This window comes from Seriola lalandi, unplaced genomic scaffold (assembly GCF_002814215.2).
Source record: "Seriola lalandi dorsalis isolate HSWRI2012SDOR001 ecotype SW California unplaced genomic scaffold, Sedor1 jcf7180002054813, whole genome shotgun sequence".
NCBI lineage: Eukaryota > Metazoa > Chordata > Actinopteri > Carangiformes > Carangidae > Seriola > Seriola lalandi.
Genome location: NW_019525366.1, coordinates 136606 through 158097, shown reverse-complemented (window position 1 = coordinate 158097; position 21492 = coordinate 136606). Strand labels below are relative to the sequence as shown.

Below are 21492 nucleotides of genomic sequence, written 5' to 3'. Positions count from 1 at the left end.
TAACCCTAACCCTAACCCTAACCCTAACCCTAACCCTAACCCTAACCCTAACCCTAACCCTAACCCTCTTCTTTTCTAACCCTAACCCTAACCCTAACCCTAACCCTAACCCTAACCCTAACCCTCCCTTAAACCCCTTAAACCCCTAAACCCTTAAACCCTAAACCCTAAACCCTAAACCCTAAACCCTAAACGACACAGTGACAGTCAGGACCCGCAAGTTCATGACGAACCGGCTTCTACAGAGGAGACATATGCTCATCGATGTCCTGCATCCTGGCACGGCCAAAGTCTCCAAGACTGAAATCTGCCTAAAAACCCTAACGATGGGTGACAGTCAGGACCCGCAAGTTCATGACGAACCGGCTGCTACAGAGGACACATATGCTCATCGATGTCCTGCATCCTGGCACGGCCAAAGTCTCCAAGACTGAAATCTGCCTAAAAACCCTAAGGATGGGTGACAGTCAGGACCCGCAAGTTCATGACGAAACGGCTGCTACAGAGGAAACATATGCTCATCGATGTCCTGCATCCTGGCACGGCCAAAGTCTCCAAGACTGAAATCAGCCTAAAAACCCTAACGATGAATGACATGGTGACAGTCAGGACCCACAACTTCATGATGAACCGGCTGCTACACAGGAAACAAATGGTCATCGATGTCCTGCATCCTGGCAAGGCCACAGTCTCCAAGATTGAAATCTGGGAGAAACTTGTCAACATGTACAAGAACACTCCTGATGTTGTGTTCGTCTTTGGTTTTAGGACTCAGCTTGGTGGCGGAAAGAGAACAGGGTTTGCCATGGTGTACGTTTCCCTAGACTATGCCAAGAAGAATGACACAAACACAGACTGGCCAGGCATGGTCGCTATGAGAAAAGAAGACCGCAAGGAACGCAAGAACAGAATGAAAAAAGTAAGAGGCATCAAGAAGGCCAGTGTGGGTGCTGCTGGCAAAAAGTGACCCCGGACAGCCAGGGAGGGTCTTGGTGTATATAGTTATAAATGGGATTTCCGCTGTTTAAGGGGCACTTTCACTGCGAAAGCGGACACGAAACTGGGCGGGACCCTGTAAGGGTATAAAAGAAGAGAGCAGGAGCTCATTTTTCTTTCGGCTCTGGAGGAGACATCTAAAGAAAAAGAAAAAAGACATTGTGTGCATGGCCTGAAGAACACCTTTCAAGGTCGAAACGTTGCAGCAGCACACCATATTTTCTTTGTAAATCTTTTATTTGATATTTTATTTTATTTTTGATTTTGTATTTCGTGTTTTATTGAAAAATAAACAATTTTAATTTAAGAAGACGTTTAATCATCATTTTTTTCTACCATTTTTTATATAAAAAAACAAAAAAAATCAACAACAAAAAATTATAAAAAGAATGGATGATTGGACCAAGCTTCGGTACGGCAAACGCCGTCGCCTGAACGATCAGCCACCTTCTCAGGACTGGAGTTACCGGAGGCCGACCGGATGGAAGGACAGTGCACCCTCCCATCCGTACCGGAGGGAGTACTTTCCACACCCTAACCCTAACCCCCTAACCACAACCACAACCACAGATTAAAAGAACATTAAATAAAGTTAAAACATTTGGAATAAATTAATATTAGGTTAAAAATTTTAAATTGATAATTATTGAAAAAACCCATTTAATTCAGAATATGTTAGGTGAGGAAAGGACTAAAAAGATAAAAAGTTTTAAAACATTTTAATTTAATTAATTCATTAATTAATATTACATTAAAAACAGGGATTATTAAATTACATTATCAAATCTAAAGGGATATGAGAGAAAATTGTTTTTTTTGTTTTTTAGGTAGTAAAAACTTCAAAACACTGGTGGACATAAAAAAGGGTTAAAGCCTACGTACGGATTCTGGAAAGTGAAACTTGAGAGAAAAGAGAGAAAAAGAAAAAAAAGTGGGAGGGTATAAATAGCAGGGCAGAGAGAGCTGCCTTTCATTCTTACTCTGACCAGCAACAGACACACAGATTGACAGCAAAAGAAGCCGCTTGTTTGTTTTTTTTTTAGTGTGCCTAGGCCTGCAGAAGACCTGTATAAAGGTCGAAACGTTGCCTCATAGGCACACATTTTGATTGGATTATTTAAATAAATATTTTATTTCAATTTATTTTCATTTAATAAAAACAAATTGGACTACTAAAAAATTCACATTCTTTTGATTTATAATTAATATACAACAAAGCCTTTATCAAAGAAATAATTAAAAACAGCACAGACCACTCAAAGATGAGATGAGACTCCTATGGGAGTCAGGGTTCTTACCCACGTCCTAACCTAAATACTAAAAACTCTTTAAAAATATATAAATACTGCTTAAAATGTATACATGATTATTTATTATTACTATTATTAATATTTGATTCCTTAAAATTCATTAAAGGGGTTAAATTTAGTCTAATTCATTATATGGGGATTACATTAAAAAACTACCAGGATTTAAGGGGTTAATTTGATTTATTTCAAAAAACAAAAATTTAGACGACAAATTTTAAAAAAGACGATGAGCAAGTATAAAAAGGGCGAAAATACATTGAGAGCACACTCTGAGCTGAGGCTTTGCTGGAGACAGCTGCTTTTAGTGCGTGGTAGCCACTGCTTTTCATTTCTATTGCCCTACCTGAAGAAGGCACATACAGTGCCGAAACGTCACAAGAGGGCACAATTTGAGTTTATTAATATATAAAAATACAAATATAAAAATATAATTTAGTTTTTAAGGGAGTTTCTTTTAGTTTTTTTATAAAATTAATTTCTTCTTTAAATATATAGAAAAATTAAAAAGACAACCCCCCCCCCCCCCATCCTTCCAAATGGCGTTTGTCAGTGAGGATGATGGGTGGCAATTGGTGCGCCATGGAAGAAGGGGTCGCTTCCGTGGGCGCAATTGGGACTTTCGACCCCAAGACCGAAGTTGGTCTTCCTGGGATCAGGGAGGGATGGGTGCCAGGGGGAGGGCCCGTGCATTTCACGACCCTCAATGGAGGGGACGGGCTAACCCCTCGCCTAACCCTATTAACACATTCCAACAAGAAAAAGAACCAAACCTGACAATACAAGAAGAACAGGCACTATACGAACTACAAAAGAATACATCAATCGTCATAAAAACAGCGGACAAAGGAAACGCTATAGTCATAATGGACAGAACGGAATACGTCAAAGAAGCTTTCAACCAACTAAATGACAAAAACTACTACAAACTACTAAAAGAACCTCTATTTCCTGAAACATCACAATTAATATCACAAACACTGGACTCACTGAAGGAAAAACGTATCCTGACAAAAAAAAAAAAAAGTAGACTATCTCAAAGGAGAAAACCCTCCCAGACCAAGGTATTTCTATCTCCTACCTAAAATTCATAAACATATTGAAAAATGGACCATACCGTATAAAACCCCACCCGGAAGACCCATAATTTCAGATTGCGGAAGCGAAAGTTATGGTATAGCGGAAAATATAGATTCATTTTTAACCCCTCTCTCCAGCAAACATTCAAGCTATATTAAAAATACATATGATTTCATACAAAAAATACGTAGTCTACACTTAAATAAACCATTCATACTCTTCAAAATGGACGTCAACAGTCTATATACTAACATTGAAATCCCCCTTGGAATGGCGGCAGTCAAAAAATGGATGAAAAAATACCCATTAGAAGACAGCCCGGATAACAATCTTACATCTACTACATCTTAGTCTAACAAGGAACGATTTTGAATTTAATGGAAAAACATACCTTCAAACCAAAGTACCAGCCATGGGCAAACGATTTGCCCCAGCCTATGCCAATATTTACATGGCGGAATGGGAAGAAACGGCATTTCAAAAATGTAAAAAACTTCCCATACAATACCTCGGATATCTAGATGATATTTGTGGTATCTGGACAGACTCAGAACAAGAATTCCGAACGTTTGTGGACATCCTGAACGGTCATCATGCCTCTATCAAAGTTGAACCAATAACAGATAATATACAAGTATTATACTATTATACTATCTTCAAAGGACCAGATTTCCCTTGTTTAACACCAGAGGTATTGGAACTAATCTCTAGAGACAAACAACAAGTATCTGGACTATGGAAACAAGCGGAAATTAAAAGTCTAACATCGGAGGAAGAAAAAGCACTGAGAGAACTACAACAATCACCCAACATTGTGATCAAGCCAGCGGACAAGGGTTCATCAATTGTGATAAAGGACAGAAAAGATTATGTGACTGAGGCTCTTAGACAACTACAGGATACCAACTATTATCAAAAACTGAACAAACCAATTTATCCCCAAACAACAATTCAAGTACACAACATTTTAGACCAATTAGTGGAATCTAAACATCTAACAAAATCACAGGTTTTATACTTAAAAGGAACAATACCTCCAAGAGTACGGTACTTCTATCTTCTACCCAAAATTCACAAGACCCCCAAAAAATGGCCGACTCCCCATAGGATACCCCCAGGTAGGCCAATCATTTCTGATTGCGGGAGTGAATCTTATGGATTGGCAGAGCTGATTGATCACTATCTCAACCCCCTTTCCATGAAACATCCGAGCTATGTCAAGGACACTAATGACTTCATTAACAAAGTCAGATCCTTATCTATCTCAGACCCCTGCTTCCTGTTATCAACGGATGTGGAAAGCCTTTACACAAACATTGAAACAAATAGAGGAATGGAGGCAGTGAAATCCATTTTGGCCAAATACCCAGATCCAAGTCGTCCAGATGACCAACTCCTGGAACTACTATATACAAACCTCACTTGCAATGAATTTGAATTCGACAACACTTTTTACAGGTCAAAGGAACGGCAATGGCAAAACGGTTTTTACCAGCCTGTGCAAACATTTACATGGCCATGTGGGAAGAACCTGCATTTCAACTTTGCCCAAAACTTCCATTGGTATACCTCAGATATCTGGATGATATTTGGGGAGTTTGGTGCCACTCTAGGGAAGAATTTGAAACGTTTGTCAACATCCTTAATGGACATCATGACTCCATCAAAGTATGTTGGAATAATTGTGTATATAGTTATCTCATATTTGATAACACATAGCCATGTATTCTGCTTTACTGAATAACCATGTATTCTGCTTTACTGTCCTAACCATATATGTAGTTAGTCTGTACCTTGCTCAATGACATGACCACGTATCATGCTTTACTGCCTTAACCATATATGTAGTTTGTTTTGTGATGAGTTGTTTAACAGGACGCAGCTGTTGGAGGAGGCCACAGGCAGACATGATCGCTGCACAGAACAGTCTGTTCTACTTCTATACCATGAAATAAACATTTGTACCATGTATCACAATCACCCCTCACATTATATTCACTCATTATATTCACTCATTATATTCACTCATTGTATTATGTTACTCTTTTGTATTACCTTTGAACTCCCTTTATGTTACACTTTGTATGACATTCTGTAAGATAAACAATGTCTTGCTGCTGGAAGAATGTTTGGAGTACTTTGGGTGATAATAAAAAGAGAGGAGACGGTGGAGTTTGCTCAGAGCGGGTTTGGAGATTGTAACTGAGCAAATCTCTGTCCGTTCTCCTCGCAAAGAAATAACGCCCTTGTCTTTCTCTTCTGTGTGTCAGTATTAAATGTCTTAGGTGGTGTAAACCTGACAAAGTACAACCCTTAATCGATGAAAAGTCCATCGATTTTCTTGACACCACGGTGTTCAAAGCCAATGATTTCATTACAACGAGAAAACTACACACAAAAGTATTCTTCAAACCAACAGATTCACATGCTCTCCTACACAAAGGGAGTTTTCACTGTCATGACCTGGCTCACAGCCATGATAATAACAAGGAGACGTACGGTTTCCATAGCAAAAACGACATGATTTTATTACCAACAATATAAAAGTAGGAAGTTGGACACATAGTCAAACACTAACTAAACTAACAAATAAATTAACTAAACAAAAACACAATGCGCCGAGGGATCGCGGGCGCAGTCGTGCAGCCGCGCCAGGTAGGTCCCATCGTCATGCAGGTCAGAGAGCGTGTGAGGAGTAATGCCGGCTCTTATATCCTGTGGACTAGCCAGGTCCACCCAGGTGTGGCAAGCCCCACCTACGACCTGTAGGGAAGGACAACACAACACAAAATAAGCCAACACAAAACCCAACAGCAGGCCCTAGAGGCAGGAGGCGGTCATATCACCCACGACACACATTCAGAGGAATTGTACACTCCCAACTTCTACGATTCCAAAGAATCTATACATCAAACTCAGATAGAGATGAAGCTACCAAGGTGCTCTTTGGAGCATTACAGAAGTGTGGGTATTCCCGCTCTTTTCTAAGAAAAATACAGAAACAAGTGTTTAACAAAGAAAATACATCAGACTTGAAACCATCGAAAGAACCTAAAAAACAGCCACTCCCCTTAACATCCATCTACTCAACCTTCAGCACTCATGCAAATGTGGTCCTGAAACGAAATTTCCAAACCTTGATGGGAAACACCAAAATCGCAGACGAATTCAGATTTGTGTCAGCGTATAAGAAGAACCCAAATCTACAGGATTTGTTGGTAAGAGCGCGTCTACCAACTTTTGGGGAAAAGTTAAAAGACACATTAAAAAGACCAACAGTGACGAATCAACAAAAAAAACAAGATTTTTGTTACAAAAGGGTCTTAAACCTTCCTCAAATTGTATCTACTTGCTTTGGTGCAAAGTCTGCCAAAAACAATATGTTGGCGAAACCGGTGGTCCATTCCAAGTTCGATTGCACACTCATCGCTACAACATTCGTTGGGGAAAGAAAAGTGAGACCCCATTGGTGAAACACTTCCAAGAACATGGTCTGGAAAATTTGCAAAGCCAAATTCTGGAAAGCAGAATGGGTTGGTCAAACATAAATCGAAAAAGAATGGAAACACAATGGATTCACAGATTGGGGAGTCTGTTCCCCCAAGGTCTCAACATCATGGAATCTTTTGATAGAAGAAAAAGAACATAAAATACTGAAGCGGAGATGCTTGAAGAGTTAAAAACCTAAAAAAAATGATGAATAAGTTATCTTCAACATTTATTAGTATCTTTACATAAACTTTTTGATATAATTGTATTATGAACTGTTAAAAATAAAAAATATTATAGTGAAAGTGAAGAATTAATATACAAATGTTAAAATTTAAACTTGGAAATTAAGCTCATACGAATACATTTGATTCAACTACTCTGTAAACTGCTAAGGTTAAAATTTGAAACAAAGGTTTAAATGGATATACATATGTTAAAAATCTGTAAGATTAAAAGATTGAGGTTTAAATATATTACTTAAAAATATTTACATATTTCCTTTTGGTTTATATGACTTGTAAATTGCTAAGGCTAAGAAATAAATATACTCATATTGGAATAGAGAATATACTTGATTAGTATTACCCAAAAATCTTAAAGACTTTATATATATATATATATATATATATGTATTATCTTTTTGACTATACTTGATTGTGAACTGCTAAGGGTAAAAACTACTATAATTAATATGAGCACCACGAACGCTAAGAAATTATAACCAGGTTTGAAAAGATTTCATCGAAATGTAAATTACTAAAAGTAGATTGTGTATTGTTAATCAGATCATAAAGGATAAGTTCTAGACATACACGTTATCCGGTTAACAGATGGAAATGCTAAGGATTAAAACCAAAACACACACACACACACACATCCAATTGTTAGAATCAATTATTAAACTACGAAGATTAAAAAACGGTTTTAGGTTATGTATAAAGGTAAGTAGGTAAGATTAGAGTTGAATATACCGCACCACAAGTTCGAGTATAATCATGGAAATTTCACAAATATCATATTGTTAAATATGGCTAAAAAAGGATAAGTTGTAACCCGAAAATGTTGAAAGCTTTTTATGTTAAAGAAAAGAATAAAAGAATAAAACAAAAACACAAGGATTGGAATCTGCATGAGGACATGGGGCTAACATGGCTTTATGCCGAAGTTTGCCAAAATCTGACAGATTTCCATATCCAATCTGTGTTTAAAAAAAAAAAAAACAGCTTGGAAATAGATCTCAAACCAGATTTTAAACCAGTTTAAACCTGAACAGGACTTGGACTTTAAAATTCCACTAAAAAACAAACACTAAACTCCAGTTTGGAAAAAGAACTATAAAACCAATAATGTCACAAAACAGGATTATAACCCAATTGGCTACGGGACACACCCCGAGGCTTGATCAACCTCGGTGGGGCCATCCTCAGGGGAGAATGTCTAGTGATAATGGCCGAAATACCCAATGATCTTGGGGTGCACTACTGAGGATGTGTTTCAAAATTCATTTGAAAAAAGCAAATGAACACAAGACTTGAAGATTATTATTATTATCATTATCATCATCATCATCATCATTATTATTATTATTATTAATAATAAATATGTATCTTTTTTTTTCTCTCTCTCTCTCTTTTTCTCACTCAAAGGCAAGGCATGTACACTGTCGGAGAGTCTGGGTGACATGCGCCGGCCAGTGCTTTGCCTTTGGCTCTTTATTCAACTGTAATGCCCAGTGGCATTGTGGGGAGAGTCATCGAGATAATTTTCCTTAACCTAAACCTAACTCTAGGGTTGGGTTAGGGTTGATTGGAACTGTGAACTGCGGACAACGAGCGTCGGCCAGTGCATTGCCTTTGGTCTCCGATTTTAAACTGCCCAGTCGTCGGACGAAGCAGGGGAGATCATCGAGAGAATGTTTTAAAATCCTAACCCCAACCCCAGCCCTTTTAAAGAAACATAGCCGGAAAACACTAAACGGAATGACTATACGGAAGATTTAGCAATACCCGTAAAACCTCCCAACACTTAGTCTAACCCAGGAATTAGACCAGGGATATATTCTGTAAAAAAAATTATTAAAAAAATCAAATAAAACGCCTGTTATAGATAAGTTAATAAATGAACAAATAAATGAATTAATTAAATCAAGAAAATTAAAAATAATAAAACGATAATAATAATTAGTTAATAATTAATTAATAAATTTAATTAATTAATTTAATGAATCTATAAACGAACCAAAATAAGGACAATAAAAGTAATCCATACTCCCGTTTATATCCCACTAATTACCAATAATTAAACCTTCTAATTGGGCAATAAAATGACACACGCCGGGACCTGATGAACCCACGGATGGGCCTCCCTCGAGGGAGGGTGTCTAGTGATAATGGCCGAAACACCCTATGATCCTGAGGTGCACTACTGATGATGTGTCCTAAAACATTCAAGGGGATATAAAAGGATAATATAGGATTTATCAATACTTACTAGGCTACTGTATGATAGGTATTACCAAGGAACCAATAAAAAATTTTGAAAAAATCCCCATGGACGGGATAAAACAAAGAAATCCACCAGTTTTTTTTTAAAAAAAAGGAAAAATAATATACAATCATAATAATGAAATAATAAAATAGAAAAAATAAAATAATTATTAAAAAAAATAATAAAATTAAAAATTAATAAAAATTATTAATAAAAAATGATAATTAATATATACTTCACCAACCCCAAACCATAATATAGAATACGATACCTACTATCAAAAGAACTAACCTACAAACCATTTTATGGACAAGAACTTACTTAGCATCAAGAACTACGAACGTCCAACACTGACCAGAGCATTGCCTTTGACTTCCCAAGTCGTTGAACAAAACAAGAAAAAACATGAATACTATAAAATAAATGAGCCAAAAAAATATAATAATAAAACCCAATTTACTCTACTAAAGAATACACTTAAAATTAGGGATGATAAGGACTGATTAGTACTTGACTCCAATCGTCAGACAATCGGAAACTTTGAAAATCTAATAAACTGGAAGGATATACTAGAACTAAACTAACACCCTTTATGCAACTCGCGGAAGAAATAATCTCTACAACAACCTACGGCGGGAATATTAATCTACTAAACTCCTCGAAAAAAGAGGACAATGTAAGACTTAACTACAATTAATTACACTAGAAGACGATACATACCTAATAAATTACTATTAAAAAAACAGTTTTTATATATATAACAGCTGTTAAAAAAAAGTTTATTTGAAATTGATAAACACCAGCCATTGCATTACTTTTGATTCCTTTTCCAAAACTGCCCAGTCGTCAGACCAAATAAAGGGGATCATCAAGAGAACTATAAAACTCTAACCCAAAATAATAATGAAGGATTCAATTACACTATATATATGCAAATTACTAACAATCTATAAACAACCGTTTATGGGAGAAGAGTTCGTTTGGATCTGAGAACTGCGGACGACGAGCGTCGGCCAGTGCATTGCCTTTGGTTCCCCATTTCAACTGCCCAGTTGTCGGACGAAGCATGGGGAATCATCGTGAGAGTTTGAAAAATACTAACCTAACCAGAACAAGCTTGGTACTGTTGGATGTGGAATCCCCGCACATACCAGATGCAAAGTGGTTCCAAGTCAATACAACCTTCCTATCAAAATTTATTTAAGAAAATGTCATGATGATCATGTGATCCAATCCAGAAGTTCATTGGTCAGGAGTTTCCTGACATAGTAGAGACGCAGGGTTGGTACCATTGGAAATGGGGTCCCTGAAAACCTACAGAATTGTTTTTTCAAGTCTGTATCAGTTTCAGAAAAAAGTTATTCACAAAAGTAATGATCTGAGGTTGTTTTCATTCCCTATTCTAATTCTAACCCACATCCTCACTAAACAAGCAGCAATCTCAAATGCTCCTCAGAGTATAACAAAGGACTCAGCGGTCCATCAATCACAGCGATGTACATAATAACATTTCTAGAGGTTAGCACAAAGCTAATCTTTACAAAGAATACAGAACTGTCTTTTCCCCAAATTAAAATCTCTTACTTGGATTGCACTCATGGCACTGCGGTCCTTGTCCCAAGATGGTTGTGGCATCTCTTTCATCAATGGGCAGTGATGGAACACAGCAGAGTCACCTCAGTAAGAGTCCTTGTTCGTGTAATTGAGATTGCCTTAGCCCTGACTAGCCTAACTCCAAGAACTCCCCAGGTGCCCCCCTCTTGCCCAACACAGACCAGTTGTTAACACCGCAAGGTATCTCCAGTCTGGCCAGTCAAGGGTGAAGTTCTGGGGATCCTTAAGTTCGTTTTACCTTTTATCTGAGAAGTAAAACGCTAGCAAGTATAATTCCAAGAAATCACCGGGCATTCACCTCAGGAATGACCAGGACCAGCCACGACTGAGCGGTGCCTTCCCAGCCACCCCAAGGGCAGGAAGGACCAAGGCCAGCCATGACAAACCACTGCCTCCTTGGACGCCCCAAGATCCCCATGCTAAAAATAAACATACCGTAACCCAGCCTTGCTAGCCACCCCAAGGACCTTAAAAATACCATTTATGTCTTAACCCAGTGAATCGCTCTCTAGAGGGGAACCATAACCTTCATCCACACTGGCAGGTGCTGTCTTGTTGGGGGCGATAGTTGGACTGGGAAGATAAACTCCCCGCATCTGAAAGACAAGCAATAATGTAATCATTAAACCACCCAACAAGCAAGCTAAAATATTAATGACAAATAACAGTACACCTTCGAACATCACATACAATTTAACTACACATTAAACACCCAAGCTCTACTACGAGCCTCGGCTTCTCCTGTCTATAGCCCAGGTTGATGGACTTCAGTGGCAGCTGGAGCGTGTTTTTCCCAAACAGGCCTATGTTGGAGAGGCTACGAAAAGAAAAGAATACATCAAGGACAAACTACTATTATCTGGTCCCACCAGACACAGTTTTAACTGCTACCCGCAACAGCCCCACAACAGGTCCCCCCTGGAACACTTAGTATTCTTCTGTAATAACAGCATATACAACCCAGTATATTGGCTCTGTCTTGGGACCCCTCTCCAACACACACACCAGCAATTAGAAAAACATGATTTTCTAGACAATATGCAACCATTACAGTTCTTTTCACCAACCTATCCCTTTACCTCTTCTCTGAAGCCTCAGATGTATTTCAAATAGCACACCCCACAGATATGTATTTTATACAAACCAAAGTAAATATCTATGCTAACTAGATATAGATATATGTAGTATACCATCCTACATTAGTCTTTCTTATCATTCATTAAAGCCCCTGAAAATGTTTTTGGGTCCTGTGTGTAATTCAAGGAGCAGACCTACTTCACAGAGAGTGGGAGAGAGAGAGAGAGAGAAAGAATGGTTACAGGGCTGTTGTTAGCATCTGATGGAAGCCAACAAGCTAACTCTGTAGATATAAGATTTTTCTACAACAAAGGATGAAGGAGGGAAGTAGAGGTTCATCTAAATTACCAACCCCCAACCTGTAAATAATTATTAATCCAATACCAGTTTGTAACAGTGGGAGAATTCACCTGCTGGACCTCCTGGATGCTCCTGCTCTAATACACTACACCAATAATGGAAAAACAATTTTTACAACACACAAGCTTAAGATAATCAGGCCTCATCAGAAATTTAAGGGAAACAGGGGGGGTGCACAGTGGAATCACCTCTGGGAAACTAAATCCATCTCCATCACATAAAGTTGAGCCAATTTCCTAGTGATAGGATATTTGTAACGGGTATGGAGAGAACCCAATAGCAGCACAAGTGAACCAGGTTTTATTCTGGAAACAGTCTTTATTCAGCAGATCTAAACAGGTACACAGCTAACCCGAGGATGGCAGCAGAGAACTGGATTCAGGTGAGTATGGCGGAGTGTGGATCCGGACCTTGAGACGGAGTCGGTGGGGCTGATGTCACCAGAGGTGAGCTGGCGAGGTGAAGCTGACAAGGTGGGTCTCTTGGTGGAGCAAGAACAGGCTGAGTGCCAACCAGCCAAAGGCAGACGAGGAATAGAAAACAGGCAGGCAATATTCGTTGTCAGGGACAAAAGGCTGGTGGATTTACCGGGGCTGAGATATGAGGCAAAGGTCGGAGGCAAGTTGGGTCAATACCAGGTAAGCAGTCCGGGAAAAAGTGCTGGAGAGTCAGGCATGAGAGCGAAGACAATCTGGCAAAGCGTGAGTGAAGTGAAGCTGCATATCTATCGGCTTGATTGGAGATGGTGAGCAGGTGAGAGCAGCAGGTGAAAGCAGTTAGGCTGATGAGGGGTGTGGCAGAGCAGGAGAGGGGCAGAGCAGACTGTGACAGTATTTTACTCTAGATACCAAAAAACAACATTTTTTGCATCACGTGTTAACAATGTCACATACTCTAAACGATTGAAACAGGTTAGGAGGAAAACTGGATGAAACTGATCCAACACTTAAAAAAATATAAAATAAAATATCAGCCAGCTCACCATCTGTGAGCTTGAGTGCAGCACAGCATGGAGTGCTGCTCAGGAGGGGAGCAGAGAGGAAACACTCAATGAATGTTAAATATCTCACCTTCATTCCCAGGGGGAAGACATATGGGCATGGACACAGCATCATCTTTCCATTCCTGGCCTACAGGAAAAGACAAATTCATTATTATCTGCTGGTTAACTTCACTAATACAACAACAAACTAAAATCCCGTTTAACCTGCATATAACAACTGAGACCCATGAGTGAACTTCAACTAGTGAGCTGAGTAGTGACCCTTGTCCCAGCTTGTCCTGAGTGATTGTCATAAAGGATGAGCTTCAGTTGCACATACCGTATTTACATTACTTATAAAAAAATTAACAATTAAGTTTAAAATTCAGCAGCCAGCATCTCTAAAAGAAGCAAATACCTTAATCAGTGCACCTCTCTGAAACCAAACACTATGAGGATAAACTCAGTCCAGACAGACAGTCTGATCAGTCAACTCAAATGAGATTCAAGTGTGTTTTCTCTTGTCCCATTACTTACTGTTGGAGGACAGGTTCCCTCTCAGGTCCTGGGGTGGCTCACCATCTCCCTCGTAATGGAGAAAATCCAGTTTTAGTTTCAGGTGGTATCAAACCCTTGCATAACAATGTAATACCCTTATTGTTACAGTCATACCATTATGATCACCTATGCCTATATCTTACATGAAATATTCTCAGAGAGAAACAGAGTAGATACTATGTTTATATAAATTAAATGATTATGAATTGTTTTTAGGGTTTACTACCCATGAAATATTGATCACCAGCTCTTTTTTACCATGAACTATGATTACCAACCATAACCATGAATTTTTATATACTCGTCTTTAAATCTTGAAGTGAAACACAATTCAATATGAAACCTCTTTTTATCATTCAAATCTAGATTAAAGTCATACTTTTAATCTTCACACATATTAAACCTTTTTCACTCTTTTATGAACATTATTTTAACCTCATTTTGTTACAGGATAATAGTGATAACAAATGTTCTCAAAAATACTATATAAATCACTAAATTACACAACAGAGCAACAGTTCATCATTTTCTTCATTTAAACTATATTATGAATAATATTAAATAAAGCTTATAACATGTCACAGAAGTGAGCTTCATATTGACATGTAGCGCATCAACAACACACACACACACATATCAGTAACAGGACGTGAAGGAGGCAGCACGGGCCACCGCAGTTAGCTAGATTACCTTAACTGAAAATGAACTCACCAACACGGTCCAACAGCAGGAAACCCTTATTAAACTGGCTTTGAGTCATCTCTGCCGCTTCTGGTGACACAAACACTTTTAACCATCACAACAAACTTGTTGGTTGCAATTCTTGGACTCTTGTCTGTTTATTATGGACCTTACAACAATATCATAACAAAATAAATTACTTACTCCACTTACCTCCTATAATCATAATAGAACCAGTGAGGGAGGAAAGACCTTAGGTATCGGTATACCCCCAACCCAGTGCACCAAAGTCCCAGCCCAGGTTACCTGTGGAGTCAACAAGGTCAACTACAGCCATTTCTTATAAGAGTTATTATGCCAGTACTAGTTATCGTGGTGGACAAAGATCTGACACATGGACTTTGACTGGGGATTGTGGCTCATTGAGTAGATTTGTGATGGCCTTGAAAGCACAAATCTATAATATCAGCTCCATATCATGCACATTAACTTTAACTAGGACTTCAAAATGATACTACAAGCTACAACCCTGTTTCCTTCCTACACTTTGACATACCATTACCTTACTATTCTTTGATCTTCTGGAAAAAATCTTGTATTCTGTGTGATTTACTTTCACACACCCACTCTGTCTGTAAGTCCACTGTATAACACCATACCAATGAATAACCCACTACAGCAAACTCTGGAACAGGACTTTTAGGGATTTCTTCAACAGTTCCTGTGGAGAAAGATTAATTTTCATTACAACTAATACAGTCAACACCAAAATCTCTGTCATAGTTTAGTTGTTTGAGAAAAAAGGACAAGAAATGTAACCCAATAGTTTCCCACTATGAAAATCTGAAACTTTCCATAACCACGTCTTTTTCCATCTCATGTTCAGTTGTCTATGAATTCACATCTAAATGAAACAACAGTAACGACTTCCTGTTTGACAAATTAAAGACCTGTATCTGGAAGATTGAAGGAACTAAGGACATGTGTTAGCTAAACGGAAACCACATTTTATCTCTTTTTCTTATTAATCATCTTTTATCCTCATTACCTTCACTTTTATCTATGTGGCACATTTCCATACATTTATTTTTTTATATCCCTACACCTCTTTCGCCTGTCTCTCTGTCTCTCTGCAGCAAATTCAGACCAATCAGCAGCAAGTGGATCTGCATCATGTGACCTGTATGTCCGTGATTCACAAAAATCTGAGCGGAGATGCAGCGATGACTCACTGCAGTGACACACAGACACACATGAACACACACACACACACCTGCCTAACACATCTGTAGTTTATCTAATCCCACTGACAACACCAACATATAATATTACTCACTTCTACATTTACTATGAATTTTTAAAAGGTCCCATATTTTACATATTTGAAGTGTTAATCCAGAAGAAGATATATTTGTGGTTTAAAGTATCAAAACCCATCTCAATGGAGTTTTACATCTCTCTCTCGTGACTCGTGACTAATGTTGACTGGCTGCTGATGAAGCTGTACTTGTGATTACACTATGAATATGACTCTAAGTACAGACATTGCCGCTGATGATATCATGTCTAGAATTGTAGTTATTGCTGTGGCTTTATTTCTGCTAATGTGTAACTCTAAAATATCTGTCGGTCTGAACCGACATATTTCAGTTTTCAGAGTATTGTCATGAAGTTACCATCTGTTACATCTGAGAGAGGGGCAGGTTCAAGTCTTGGCAGGAGAGTCTGATTTTCACCAAGCTGTCTTCCACAGTATTAATGTCTAATGTGCAGTAAAGAGAAGCAGGCAGTCAGAATCACAGCCTGATCTTACAGCTACAATCACAATCTTTCATTACTGCAAATTTTAAAAGCTGTTTTCACAGAAATTTCATATTTACATTTTATTAATATTGTTATGCTAAAAACAGACATAAGCCAGATTCCTGTCTTAACTGTGACAAATATATTGTGACTGAATAGAATAGAATAGTTTACAGTGAAGAGGAAATCGGAGGCGACAGACACGCAGATGACTCGTTTATGTTGGTGGTTTGATTTCTATATAAAAACAGTTGGCACAAATCAGTCAACCAGACTGGTTTTACATTCAAACTTCAGTCAACAGAGACAGAAAACAGCTGATCAACAGGTCAAAACAGACAAAAGCTGCTTCTTTATATCAGTGAATTCTGTTGGTCAGGCGCCTGAAGCAGTTGGTAGATTTATTTAGGGGAAAATAAAATCAGCTCAGGTGACATTAAACATCCTTAAATATTTATCTTTTTATCCTCAGGTACGAGCAGTGCAGTGATCTCCTGGATTATCAGACGATTCATCACCACCCCACATTATTTGTCCTTTTCCACTACAGGAACTTATTGAGCTGTAACTTCACATGTATCTGTTGTTTCTGGTTCTGCTTTAGTTTCCTCTGTTCTGAGAGTTAGGGTTATGGGTTAGGGTTCGGAGTTGGTGGAGTTGAGTCGTCTTGACTCTCTGACACAGCTGACAGCTGAGATGTCCATGTGTTTTAACAATACTTAAGTCATAAGATGAAATGTGGCAGAACTGTCAGCTTACTTCTTCTATTGTTGTTTGTCCCACTACTGGACTCAGTGTTTGTCCCTCTGTCATATTTAATGACATTCAATCTGAAATTTTCTAGTTTGTGAAACCCAGTGGGAACATGAGCAGAAGCTCAGACTTACTTCAGAGGTCACAGTTTGTTAGGTTCCTGTAGTGAAACAGAGATTCGAGTTGTGCGTTAAGGCCTGAGGTGTCGACATCTGCTCCCAGCCACAGCAACAACACTGTAGGTTTAATTCAATAAAATTTTATCCTCAAACACATTGACCTTCATTAACCTTTGACCTCAGACACACTGACCTTCATTAACCTTTGTATAATGACTCACTGGTCTTAATTAACTTTAAATGTTAAACTTCTCACAGGTTCAGAGTTTCAGCTTCCAGGTTCTTTAACACGCTGATTTGATTCTGTGAGTTTATGGTTGTTTTATGCCTCTGTTGTCGTTGACGACCACCTACCCCACTTCCAACTTCCCCACCCACACCTCCACCACTCACCCTCACCCTCTGGCATGTGATAAATAAATAAATACCTTTCTGCAGCACTCACTGACACATTAAGCTTTCTTCTGCTATGCAACGAAAACAAAATAAGGCTGGAGATCATATGTAAGGTTGCCATGATAACTGGTCTACATCCACGATGGTACAATCAGAAGATAATGTTGGTTTTGATTGACAGCATGCAGTTAAAGTGAGCTAGTGTCCATGTTTCAGTCTCTCTTCAGTAGGAGGTCAAAAGTCATGATTCATCCAACTGTTGATCAGATTGCTCGTCAATCGCCATGGTAATGGCCTTAAAGCTGCAGGTGCAGCCGGTTTACATTCAGACCTCAGCGGGTCGATGGCTACTGGGCGAGTCTCATTAACAAATACTGTGATCTCCTCTCTCTCTCTCTCTTAGCGATCCAGATCAACTATTCTGTTTCCTTCATCGTTCTCTTTGTCATCCTCTTTCTCCTCTTCTGTCTCTTTCTCCTGCTTTATTTTCACTTCCTCCTCCTCACACTCACTTTCTTTCTCCTTTTCTTTCTCAAGCTTCTCCCTCTCTCTCTCCCTCTCCCTCACTCCCCCTTGGTTCTTCAGATCCTGAAACACCTCTGTGAAGAAGTGTGGGTTGGCGTTGATTCGTAGCATGTCAGCACTCAGACGGTCGATCAGCTCCAGCGCTCGCTCCCAGAATGCATCACGGCTGGACTCCACCAGGAAAGGTTTGAGGGGGTATGAGATCTCATTGCCAAGGTAGGAGTAGGCCAGGTAGAGGCAGGTGAGGAAGGTGGCATGAAGCTCTTGCTCCGAAGACGTGTCCTCATCCACCGCCTCTCTGCACAGCAGGTACACAAAGACCAGACTGGCAGGACTGATGAAGCACTGGTCCTGGGGGTTAGGGTTGGAGGAGGGGCAAGCACAGGGCAAATAGTTCAGCAGATACAGACAGAGAGAAGAGAATTAACTAATACTATACACACACAGTACAAATAGTACTAGAACTACAGATATAAACATACTGGACAAATTGTAGTACTGGTGCTAGTAAGAGCAAATTAGTTTCAGAGGTGTCAGGACTAGATAAAGAGGCCTGAAGACTAAAAAGTCAACACAAACACCGACCTGCCAGCCTTGAACCAACAGCGCTCGGTCGACATTTCTGAACCAGAGGACAATCTGATTGGACGACAGCTCCTTCAGTTTGACACAACGACGACACAGAAAATCAGAAAGACAACGAAGCAGCTCACCTGTCGAAGCCTGCAGAGGAAAAGAGACAAGGAGACGTGGAGACACAAGGAAACAAGGACAGAGGAGACAGAGTAGATACTATGTTTGTAGACAGTAGAGTTTGTGATTTTATCAGAAACTGATTAAAGCTGTAAAATTGTTGTTTTTTTTTCCATTTCAACAAATTCACTGTCGACCCTCCTTAGACATGTTCAAATGTGACATTAAAATTTTTTATTTCAATGTTTCATTTGCATTGAATTAATAATAATACATGAACAACTGGAGGAATTAAATAAATATTTTCAATATGAAAATTCATTTTCTATGGTTTTGTTTCTTCAAAATCATTTTGACCAAAAATTAGGCTTTGACAGAACATTTACCAAATTTAAAAGAAACACCTGGATCAGGTCGCTATAAAAAAAAAATGCTTATATGTATAAACCATGTGTAATGCATAAGAAATATAAACTGTATAAACAAATTCTTATCAAATTATGTATATGTATATATATATATATATATATATATATATATAGGCCTATATATAATTATTAAAATTATTTCTTGTCTATTTTCAGTACATTAGATTTTTTCTGTTTTGCATATTTCATATTTGACTCCAACATTTTAAAGTTGAGAGTTTGACCGACCTGCACCACCACCCTCCGTGGTGAAATGATCGGGTCCGGCCTACCCTGCTTCTGGCTCTGGGAGTATTCCGGGACGGTTGGTACGGGTACAGGGATGGGCCCGTGTCTTTGTCCGGCCTTCAGTGTTCGGTGGCGGCTGTCGGTGGCCTCTTTCTCCCGCTGCTCCCGCTGCTCCCGCTGCACGTGCCCGGAATCGGGCGCCGCCGGCTTCACCTTCTTCCCGCCCTTCCTCTTGGCTCGCGCGGCCACGAGGCGTTTCTTCCAGCTGAGCGCGTGCAGCAGCACCGGGTGCCGTTTCTTCTTCTTCTTCTTCTTTTTGCCATCCTTCTCCTCCTCCTCCTCCTCCTCGCGGGCCTCCAGCGGCTTCTGAACCGCGAGCTCCGCGAGCTTGTCTGGCCCACGAGCAGCGGCTTTCCGTGAGCCCGGAGACAGAGACAGCACCGTTCCCATGACGACAACCGGTCCGAGCGGCGCTAGCCTCTGCGGCAGCGCAGGAAGAGGAAGAGCTGTCTGCCTGTACGGCCCTCGCGCTTAACCGTTAAACCGTTAAAAATAAAAATCAACCGTGAAGAGAAAAGAAAGAGTCTGTCTGCAGCTCCATCACTCCTACACCGTCTGTCTCTACCTGTCTGTCTCTCTGTGACGCAGACTGAAGGAATAGATGGGGATGGGGATGGGGGGGTGGGGGGGGGGGGGGGGGGGGGGGCTGCTGCAGAGACTCTGTCCGCGGTGCTGAAACTGAGTAGAGACAGTTTAAAGCTGCAGTGGAATCCAGTTAATCCATGTCTCCAGTAGAAACTTAAAATCACCATGGCAACAATTTAACTAGTTTGGCACAAACAGCTGATTCAGATCAGCTGATTGGACTCTGACTGTTTTCCACATACAAAACACAGTTTTCACTGGAAAACGACTCTTTATAGCAGGAGCCATTCAGCAGGTCAATCCACTGAGTGAAACTTGGCCTTTCCTGTTAATGTATCACAATAAAAGCCTCCCACAAAAAGGAAGGGATTATTCCCACAACAACTGAAGGACTTTTATTTTGCGTAGAGTTCACAGGAAACAGAAGTGCTGTGAGCAGGAAGAGGAAGAGATCAGGAAACAGAGGTCTTGTAAAATAGGATCAAATATCCATTAAAAACAAGAAAAATGTGTTATTCATTCATTAAACTCAAGGATTCTTCAAAACCACATTATCTCATGACACCATGTGATACCACAGTTTATCAAAAAACACAGTGAAACATGGTGGTTTTTACTCTGGAGTCAGACACCTGCACTAAACTCACTCGACCCTGACCAAGGTGAAGCACCAATCAGATGACATCTTCCACCCTCTGGTCTGCAGCAGGATCATGACCCAAACACACCTCAAAGCTTTGTGCAAACAACTGGAAGACCACAGAGGACGAGGGAGTCCCGACTGTCCTGGACTTTCCTCCAGTCAGAAAAAACAACATTCAAACTAAAATCACAATATCTGCCTAAATAATAACAATAAGTTTTTCTTTGTTTTTTTTCCTTCTTTTTTTTTTTGCATATTGTGCAGGCCTAATTATATGTATATAAAGTTAACATTATGTCAACATACTCCCTATTTGATTTATAATTTATTTTCTGCACTTTTATTTCTTGTGTTTATTCTCAGTTTCAGAGGAAGATTTAGAAATTAAATCTCAGTTAAAAATAATGTCTGATGTATGAAACAGCATCATGTTGATGGATTATCACCATTCATACTGTTACTGATGCTGTATTGTCATTATGATTAAACATAATAGTAAATCTGTTACTGTCTGTATGATATAGGGCATATTTACATATAAACTACATTTTTACATTATTATTTTTGTTGTTAATGATAGCAATGATTAAACACAATCACACTGTCAGTCAGTGTCTCTCAACCC

General features: G+C 39.2%; 1 protein-coding gene and 1 pseudogene across 1 annotated transcript; one reads left to right on the top strand and one right to left on the bottom strand.

Moving 5' to 3' along the window:
* The first annotated feature begins 586 nt into the window (after window positions 1-586).
* LOC111669693 (small ribosomal subunit protein eS24 pseudogene) lies at window positions 587-989 on the top strand (annotated as a pseudogene).
* A 16708-nt stretch (window positions 990-17697) lies between these two features.
* On the bottom strand, window positions 17698-20276 carry LOC111669711 (cyclin-dependent kinase 5 activator 1-like). The gene is made up of 3 exons (XM_023426144.2): window positions 19580-20276; window positions 18816-18953; window positions 17698-18581 (listed from the first exon to the last, which is right to left on the bottom strand). Exons 1-3 carry the CDS (start codon window positions 20027-20029, stop codon window positions 18105-18107), a joined length of 1065 nt encoding a protein of 354 aa, XP_023281912.2. The 5' UTR covers window positions 20030-20276; the 3' UTR covers window positions 17698-18104.
* Window positions 20277-21492: the final 1216 nt, after the last annotated feature.